Here is a 10502-nt window from a genome sequence, read left to right as displayed (position 1 = left end):
GCAATTGTATTTTATAAATATTCTATTGGAAATAATTATCAATGGCATGCAAACAGTTTTGAAGAGTAATTTGATTTTCAGACTGGAAAATTTCTCTAGTTAGAAAATAATAAATTAAAGGAAGAAAACACATTGTTAAAATCTGTCCATTTGTTATAAATTCTATGTTCTAATTAAGAAAATTAAATGGAAAGCACTCTTAAGGAAGTTTAATTAAAACAGTTCGTGTTGAAAATTGTAAATATTTCATGTTTTCAAAATACCTATTTAATTTATTCTAATGAAATATTTAAAAAAAAAGAAAAGTTTATTTAGAAATTTATAATAAACGAATAAAATAAATAAAAAAATAATAAATAAATAGAAAATAATAATTAAATTTAATAAACTGAAAAATATATTTTAATGGTAATACAAATAATAAATAAAAACTGAATTTAATCCCTAATATTGAAAATTTATAATCAAATGATGAAAGTTTTAAGACAAATTTCCAATTGTTAATAAATGAACATTTATTAATTATAAAATAATAATTGGAAATTGTCAATTACAAATTAATTAATGATTAATTAATACTAAATTATTAATTACACATTAATTAATTAATATAAACAGTAATTATTAATTTTCGGTAATTTTTCTTGGAATTTTTTCAATTTTCAACATTTTTAGCAACAAACTGTTATTGGAAATAAACTACCTTTTGTAGTGTTTAAAACAATTGTCAGGCCTCGGTTAGTACGACTTTTTGGACTTTTTTCGGTTATTTTAAAAAAAGCGACATTTTTCTCGACTTATTTTCAAAAAATGATTTTTTCGAACTTATTTTCTAAACATTGCAACAAAATACCATTTTTTGTATTAAATGCAAATTAGTTCGATTTTGTAAAATTTTATTGAAAATAATTAATTTTTTTTTACATGATTTTGAATCATATATTGAAAATTTTAATGAATAATGAAAATTAGCTTAAAAAAAGTATATTTTTTAACATTTTCCAAAAATTCTTTTAAGATATTCAATTATTGTCAAAATTTTTTACTAAATTTCAATTATGTGGATATTTTTTAATTTTATTTTTAAAAAATTAATTTTTCTTCTTTTACGATGGAATTGGAAAAATTGTTAACTAATTATTTAATTTTTGAATAATTGAATTTAGAAATTAGTGAAATACAAAATTAAATTTTTGTGACAAAAAAATAAAATAAACGAATTTTTCTATACTTTTTTTTTAATCTTCAGTTGACAAAAGCGACTTTTTTTGGCGCCTTAAAGTCGATCCGAGGTCTAAATTGTCATACAACTCGAATAAAGTAAAATGATCACTTTTTACATAATACTCAATATAAATAATATAAAACAATAATAATTTGTTTTTACTATCGAAGCGTGGTTTCTTTTTTACTTTTTTTCAAGGACTTCCGAATTTTTAACAAAGTTGCGCTTAGTCGAGGCATTTAAATTTTTTGCAATGCATTTTCAACTATAATGTCAAAGCCTAATAATACTTTTATATAAAAAAGTTTTCTCTTTACTGTATAATATTATAATAAGGGCTAAAGAATTAAAAAAAACGAATTCTTGGTGTTGAAAAAAATCTTGATGTTGACAGCCAATGTGTTAATGTAAAAAAGAAGAAAAAAAAACCCTATTTTTTCTGTTCACGACGAATCACTGACAATTTTCACGCTTCGGGACTTGGACATCGTCTCAGTACTTATTTTTACTTTTTAAATAGTGTCAATTTTTTCATTACTGTAGAATTTATAATAATACATAATAAGTTATTTTTTTATAATTCTGTTCTATACAAGTTTAAGATTGTTTATCATAAATAAGTTTTCTTTTTACGAAATTTTCTGTTTCGAGAAAGATAATAGATAATTTTTTGTGCGTTTTAACAGTTATTACCTATTTCGATCTAAGAGCTTTTCTGTCAACAAAAAACTTTCTCATACCAGAAAAATAAGAAAAAAAAATGTGATTCGAAAGATGCAGTAAACTACAATTCGCGTCCTAGATTGAAAAAAAAATATTAAATGTATATACTATATATATAAATATAAATATCGTTACTATAGATTGTATTTAATAACAAACTAAGAAAAAATGGATACTAAAAATCTTTTTTGTTTAAATAATTTTTGATCTGTGAAAAAACATGAATGGGAATTAAGTGGGAGTGTGTGATGAACGGATTAAAAAAAATGTATCAGATATAAATAAACTATCGATACCTGATAAATAAAATATATCATTTATTAATTGATTCTTCATTAGAATATTAAGCTTTTCTTGTGTTAAAAAATAATTTCTGAATTTCTGGTATTTTTGCGGAAAAGTAAATATTAACTTATTTCTGATTTAATTCAAATAATTTCATTATTATGCAAATTACACAATTTTTTATTTTCAAATATCAACTTCAATTTCTAAGTAATTTTGAGATTTAAAAACCTTTAATAAAATTCTTCTAAACAATTTAACTATTTTCAAAGATTTTAATTAAATTCTACGAAGAAATTCAATTATGTTCAAAAATTTTAATAAAGTTCTTCGCAAATATTCAATTATTTTCATAAATAATAAAACTCTTCCCTAGAATTCAATTATTTACAAAAAATTATATTAATCTTCTTTAGAGGAATTCAATTATTTCTACAAATTTTATTAAAATTCTTGGCAAATAAATAATTTAGACATAAAACTGTTATCAAGAATTCAATTATTTTCAATACAATTTTAATAAAATTTCTCAAAAGAATTCAATTATTAACAAAAATGGTAATAAATTTTTTTAAATGAATTAAATTATTTTAAAAAATAAATAAATACAAAGAAAAATTATATGTACATCTATTTATTGATATATTTAAAATGCAATAATTTGAACCATTGCACATTGTTAAAAAAATACAATAAAGATTTTAAGCCGTACAAAATTTAAGCGTGACACTGTAAACTTTTAAAAATCATCAACGATAATACATAAATGAATTTTCAAATAAAACTAATACATATCTCGTCACGCAAGCCTTAATATACAATTATATACACATATTACTGACTAATCACAGAGATCACTTTTTAAAACATTTCTTTTTTTTAATTCTAATAAAATAAACCCAGATTTTTTTTAAAGAGCCTCTCACTTTTAAAATTAATGTCCTCTGATATATATTCTTCTTAAACAAAACTTATCAATGTATGTCTATGCTTGAAAAAATTTTTAATTCTTTTTTTTTAAATTTAGATAACTCCCTTCTTTCTAAACTTAACCATCATCAATTTACTAAAAATTGTCTTTAATTAAATACAATTCCTATCTTCTCATTAAAATTTTACATCTCTTGTGATGCGAAATAAAAACAATACAAACTGATAATATAGAAGTTTGTGAAAAACTAATAGAATACTAAATCATTTTAATACAATGAATACATAAATTATTAATGAGGAGGTAGAAAATGTTTATATTATATTTTTCTTAAATGTTATATACACTTTTATTTATTTATAAAACAAAAATGTCTATTTTCTAAATATACATAGAATTTTCATATTTTCTGAATAAAAAAAAAAGAAAAACATTTAATCTAATTTTCCTAATAATCAAAAAGTAACAACTATGTTAAAAGTCGAACATTTTGTCATTATTTATTATCAACAACATTTTTTCAAAAAAGAAAAAAATAAGAAAAATAAAATGAAATCGATTTTTTGATTTTAAAATTTAATTTCTTTAAAGAAACGTAAATTTTACAAATTTATTTTCTTTTTCTAAAAAACAATTTTGTTTTTAATACAATAGTGACACAATTTTACTAAAAAGTAATTTACTCTAATCATAAATAACTTAATGTCGACATTCTACCACGAATTTTAATTATATTTTTCACATTTCAAAAATTCGCAGGAATTATTTTCCTTTAAAAATGTCACTTTTAAACAAATTTTAATACAATAGGTACATTAAATAAACTTAATTGTTCAGACAAATACAATAAAATATAAAAATAAAGTGTTCTTAAAGAGCTAGAGAATTTTAAATATTAACTTTTTTTGTCATAATCAAAACACTTAAAGAAGTAATAAATCAATAATAGAAGTTAATTAACATATAAATCCAAAATATCCGACTAATCGAAAAAGTGGTTTAATTACTAAAAAAAAGAAACAAAAACAAAATAAGCAATCTTCGACTTTTTTTTAATATAAATACAAAAAAGAGGACTAAAATAAAAATTTTTCCAATAATCTAAAAAAGAATCAAATCTTTGGGAATGACCAGCACTCAAAGTACAAAATGAATACTTTCTCTTGTATTACATTTTTTTTCCCAATAAACTAAAGAAAAGAAAATTGCAATATTGTTTTTTTTTCAAAAAAAAAGATGAGTAAACAAAATTTGCAATTTCACCAACCAATCCATTGATCCCCATTTTTAGAAGAGACTTTTTTCCAACCGTGCCAAGGTCTCTCGAAACTCTCCTCCAAATTATTATCACTAAAACAATTATCATCATTGGAAGAATAATCTTTTCTTTTGCTTACATCGCTAGTATCTTCATTCTCAATATCCTCATAATGAAGATCATCATCCATATAACCAACGTCACTTGTACTGTCGTTAGTATATTTATTATATTCCTCATCCGCTTCTTTTGTCATTGAATCAGAATTTTCCTCTACATCGCTAATTCTACTAAGATTGTCATTGAATTCACTCTCATCCTCCATTTGAATTGGTCTGAATCCAATAGATCGCAATCGCGCTATTTTTAAACTGCTCGACGAATTAACAGGTACAAATGCTGATTCTCGATGAATCAAGGGATAAATATTATATACAGACTCTAAGCCTTGATCAGTTAATCTTTCATCACAAGTTTTTTGATTTGAATACACTTCCTCCTCAGGCCTTTCAAATCCATTGACAAACTCATGACTCTCAACTGATTCATTATCGTCGTCATCGTCGGAAAATTCGACAACCTCCTCGGATTTAATTTCATCAAAAATAACATCTTCTACTTTTGTAATTGAAAGACGTCCATTACTGCAATGTATATCAGGAGAATATTCATGTTCAACATTCATTTGAGAACAGGAATTGATAGCTGGCTCATTTAATAATGAACATTGCGATACTGCGTCGACCATCCTTGATTTTTTCGCCAAATGTTCCACTGATTCCATATTGATCCTCTGAAAATTGAATTTTTTCAAATATAAATTTTCCAAATAATTATAAATAATAATCAAAATTAAAAAAATTCACTTATTAAGTACAAAATTAATTATTACTGTTCATATTTTCAAAAATTTTAATAAAATTTCACGAAGGAATTCAATTATTTTCTGAAATTTTAATAAATTCTCCTAAACAATTCAATTATTTTGTTAAATAGTAAAATCTTTACAAAAAATCAATTATTTTCAAAACAATTTGAATTAAATTCCTCGAAAGAATTCAATTTTTAAAAAAATTTTTAACACATTTCGAAAAAATTCAATTTTTTTCTAAAATTTTAATAAATCCTTCGAAAAAATTCAATTATTTTTATAAATAGTAAAATTCTTCGCAAGAATTCAATTAATTTTATAAATAGTAAAATTCTGTGTAGGAATTCAATTATTTTCAAAACAATTTTAATTGAATTACTCGGATAAATTCAAACATTTTAAAATATTTTCATAAATTTCAATTATTTCCTAAAATTTTAATAAATTCTTCGAAACAATTCAACAATTTTTATAAATACTAAACTTCTTTGCAGGAATTAAATTATTTTTAATCCAATTTAAATAAAATTACACGAAAGAATTTAATTATTTTCAAAAATTTCCATAAAATTCAATTTCAACATGAATTTAAAATTCTTTAAAATTAAAATTTTCAATTAAAATTATTAAAGAAACTCCATTAGTTTAAAAAAAAATTAAAAGAAATTCTTCATAAGAATTTAATTAAGATTTTTAAAAATTTTAATAAAATTCTTCGCGAGAATTCAGTTATTTTCCTAAATAATAAAATTCTTTGAAGGAATTCTATTATTATCAAATTTTTTGATAAAATTCTTTGCAACAATTCGATGATTTTCAATACATTAATTTTAAAATTAAAAATATTTGAAAAGAAAAATTATAAAAAAGTTAAGAAACAAAAAAGCAAACAACAACTAACTTCAAACTGCGTACAGATCACCGGAGCGTGTACTTTATTATTATTTATAATTATATTTATATTAGAAATTCTTGATTCAATAACAAAAATTCTTCTCAAGAGCTCAAATTCTTAAATAAAATTATACTATTTATTTTGTTTGCATAACTCAAATTTTTACTCATTAAATTTAATTCGATATACAGGATTGCCACCAAAATTTAAATTAGTTTTCCCAAAGCTTTTGCTCATTTCCAGACAGAATTTTGACTTTTTCCCTTATTCCTATAAAGAAAATTCAAAGCGAAGTTAAATTATAAAAAGAAGATAATTTTTTAATTAAAGTACAAATTTTATTCAAAACTTTAAGAGTGTTTACCTATTTTAAAAATAGAATTAGTTGGCTAACTTCCCTCTATTATCTTCAAAAATTTCAATATAAAATTCTCAAGAAATTCAGCTATTTTTTTTATAAAATTTTAAAATTAAAAAAAATTTTTTATTATATTTTCCAACCGAATTTTAGGAAATTTCAATTATTTCTAAATTTTTCAATTAACTGACTTTAATAATTCAGTTATCCATAAAAAAAGTACTGAAACATTTTAAAAATCTGAATTTTATGAATTTTTGATAAAATTTTTTCGAAAAAAAGTTTAAATTTAAATCATTTTAAAATTAATTAACTGATAAAAATTTTAATTGTAGAAATTAAATTTCGATAATATTCTAAAAAAAGTAGAATTATTTTTGTTCAGAATTTTAGAAAATTTCAATTATTTCAAGAATTTTCAAATAATTCATTTATAACGATTTTATTATCTTTAAAAGAAATATTTTAAAATCTTAAATTTTCAGAATTTTAAATAAAATTTACAAATTTTCTATTTAAATATTTTATAAATTTTTAATACATTTTTTTAAGAATCTAAGTATTTGTAAAAAATTGAATTAAAATTTATCAAAAGCCTAATTTTTTAGACTTTTTAAGAATTTTATTCAAAATTCTAATTATTTTTTTAAAATTAAAAATTGAAATTTTCAAAAATTATAGTTTAAAACCCTCTAATATTCAATTATTTCTAAAAATTGCAATTATTTTTAACTAAAATCTTTTCAAATTTTACTCTAATTAATAAATTCAAGGAATCAAAATTTTGATTTACTTTTATACTCAAAGAGAATTTCCAGTAATAAATAATATATTAAAAATTAAGATTGGTTGTAAAGCGCAAAAGAAATAGCGTTTCCTTACTAATTTCCGAAATAATATCAATAATTTTTGATAAAATTAACCAATTTAATAAATACCTGTACATCCGTGTTTCTCGTAAGAATTTCTTGAAAATTCCTCCCAGTCTCCAAAGATTTCCTCTGCTTTCCTCTCGACAAATTCAAATTAATATTTCCCGCTGGTAATTTCCAAGCCTTATTAATTCCCGCTTTCAATCGTTTCCTTCGTTTCGATAATTCCGAACGTTTCACTGGCTTATTAAGAATACTTCTTCTCTTCTGAAATCCCGAATTCCCAATAAAACCATCCGTCTCCTTACCAATCATTTTATGACACCTCAAACGTCTATTTCTCGGTCCCCTAATAATCGGACCAACATTAGCGTCAATTACAAGATTAGCAATTTCTCGTCCCTGCTTCTTGCAAGTAGCTGATTTCTTAATTTTCGAATTCTCCGATATTTTCGTTCTCTTCACCGATTTCGAATAACCTCCAGGATCATCATTGAATTTGGAATTTGTACCATTTATTTGTCCCGTATCATTGCAGACACGATTTTTTTTCGCCATTTTCGAATAATTCTTTCGATTCTCATCATTTCTTGTGTGCCTCAAAATTCGTTTTGAGATCATTTTGAAATTAGAGGATGTTTTCAGTCTATTATTGTCATTTGAAATATCATTATGTTCAGTTTCTTTGTTTTCCTTCGATATTAATGCATTGTACGCCTTTATCACTGATGATTCCTCAATTGATAGACCGATAACATTTCCTATCAGTAATTTTGCCATTGGATTGCGTTTCTCTTTTACAACTAAATTCAAAATTTTATCTGGAGTCAGTGCTTCCAATGAATTCGATGAATCGGAACTCGTTGAATTCGCTACTGATTTACGCTTTTGAGGACAATTTTTATCATTTTGGGAAAAATTAGTTTTCTCTGTTTCGTCATTTAGTGGACAACCGACGATTTGATAGATTGATTCACGTGATAATGGTGATGTTCTTTGGCCTGTTGTTTGTTTTTCAATCTCATTTTCTCTTGAACCATTAGATTTTGATTGATTTCTCGAGGAGTTGGTGTTGATTTTTTCGATGCCTAATGATTCGATTTGTGTTTCGTCCGATTTTTCCGCCAATTGATTTGCTTTGTAGACTCTGCAAAGTATCGACGATTTTTTAACATCTTGTTGAACGACATTGTGGAAGGAATCGTACAAATCGGTGCGAACGGCAATATTTGTATTCAATAATTTAGACTGTCCGACTTGTTTGTAATTTTGTGCTGAATATTCAGATCTTGAAACGGGCGGTGTGGTCGATGCAGTGTTTGGTTTTTTGAAAACCTGTCGTGTTAGAATGGCAATTCCGTTTTGGGAAATTGATGGCGATTCGCTTGATTTGTTCGAATTTTCACAAGTATTGTACTTGTCATTGCTCGAATTTAATCTTGTTTGGCTATTTAATTTTGAGGATCGCTTACGAAGAGTGCAGGACAATTTCTTTGGTAATTGCTTGACATTTGGAAGGCGATCGATAGTTTTTGTGGTTGAATTAAGCCAGGGTGGTGGTTGTTGATGAAGAACACGTGAAAGAGCAAATTTATGCTTCTTTGAGTTTTCCGACTCGCCAATCCAATGGGCGATAACGATATAAAGACCATCGTAACGATAACCCGTTTTTGGTGAATATTTATTTAAGAGGCTGTAACTTCGTACCAAACGTAAAGGCACACAGCGTTGAAAGTTCAAAACGAGAGATTCATTATTTGAATTCAATTCTGAGTATTCTCGACCTGTTATTGTTAAAATCTCTCCTAAATCGACGTCCTTCGATTCTGTATTCTGAGGAGTACAGATTGAAATTGCTCCAAAGGGACCATCGTGAACGTCTAAATTGAAGGGCTTATGAACTCCTTGCCTCGAACAGTCAACACGAATTCCCCACCAGGTTCCCGGTGGACATCCTGCGATAGGTCCATAATTCCCAGTCGCCTAAAATAATAAAATTAGCTTTATTTTCCATAACTCATCAAACTAGAAAGACTAGAATTGTGTTTATTTGTGACATGTAAACATTCACATAAACATCGTTTCTTACAAATCTTACAAATTCTCGATAAAGCTATGATTCTTACAAACAGAATACTAGACAAACATTTTTATTCAATTTTACTTACCTTCTAATTCCAAGATTAAAATTCAAATTACCCTCTACTTTCATTACTACTACAATCCTTAATTTCGCCAGTCCGAGTCTATTTTCTATCAATAAATCAATTAATTTTCATTTTCCAACCCATTAAATGTGTCATCAAAATAAAAACATTCCATTGTTGCCCTTAATTTGTCTTATTTTCAAGTGTTGAATGACAGACATTTATAGGTTATCAATTGAAAAAAATTTATCAAATTCCCTCAAGAAAAATGCTTTCAAAATTATTTACCTCACGGACATTTGTAAAAGCAGCAAACTTATCGTCGTCTTTTGCTTTCTTTGATATATTATTTGTGTTTAAACTATTAAAAAGTTCCTTTAAATCCTTTGGACTCCTGTCGTCGACCTGCAACAATCACGATTTAACACACACTTCTCAACAAATTTCACCTGTAAACTAATTTTAATTATAAAAACAACACCGATTATTTAATATTAACCTGTTTTTGTGTTTGCAATTCATGTAAAATTACTTTATTTTGATCAATCGAATCGGAGCAAAATTTTAATCCGACCTTCTTTCTCGCCATTTTATTTTACTTTTGATCGCGACCAGTGCGCAACGCCAACTGCGCAGACAACGCGGGAAAATTCGAATCACTTTTTAAAAATATTTTTAATCGTCTTAATTAAATACAGATTGTTAACTAATTTGTTTCGCCCTCTAATTATTTAAATAGAGAAAATTTACCGAATCTTAAAAATTTATTTTAAGAAGAACTGTTAAAAAAATAATCAACATAATAATAATGGAATTAAATTAAAAGAAAACTTTGGAAAAATATTCTTTTTGTATTATTGTAAACTTTTTTAACAAAATGATCTACCTATTGTCTTATTTGATCAGAAAGTGTAAGTTGAGGTATTGTTTAAAGACA

The 10502-nt window shown here is 24.6% G+C and overlaps 1 protein-coding gene and 1 long non-coding RNA gene across 2 annotated transcripts in view; both read right to left on the bottom strand.

Moving 5' to 3' along the window:
• The window catches only part of LOC122500490, an 85567-nt gene that overhangs the window by 44871 nt on the left and 30194 nt on the right, over window positions 1-10502 (bottom strand). The window lies entirely within an intron of this gene.
• Window positions 2852-10201, bottom strand: LOC122500483. The gene is made up of 4 exons (XM_043609427.1): window positions 10065-10201; window positions 9854-9970; window positions 7485-9401; window positions 2852-5215 (listed from the first exon to the last, which is right to left on the bottom strand). Exons 1-4 carry the CDS (start codon window positions 10152-10154, stop codon window positions 4424-4426), a joined length of 2916 nt encoding a protein of 971 aa, XP_043465362.1. The 5' UTR covers window positions 10155-10201; the 3' UTR covers window positions 2852-4423.

Source organism: Leptopilina heterotoma, unplaced genomic scaffold (assembly GCF_015476425.1).
Source record: "Leptopilina heterotoma isolate Lh14 unplaced genomic scaffold, ASM1547642v1 Lhet_187, whole genome shotgun sequence".
Classification (NCBI taxonomy): Eukaryota; Metazoa; Arthropoda; class Insecta; order Hymenoptera; family Figitidae; genus Leptopilina; species Leptopilina heterotoma.
This window is presented reverse-complemented; position numbering and strand designations above follow the sequence as displayed.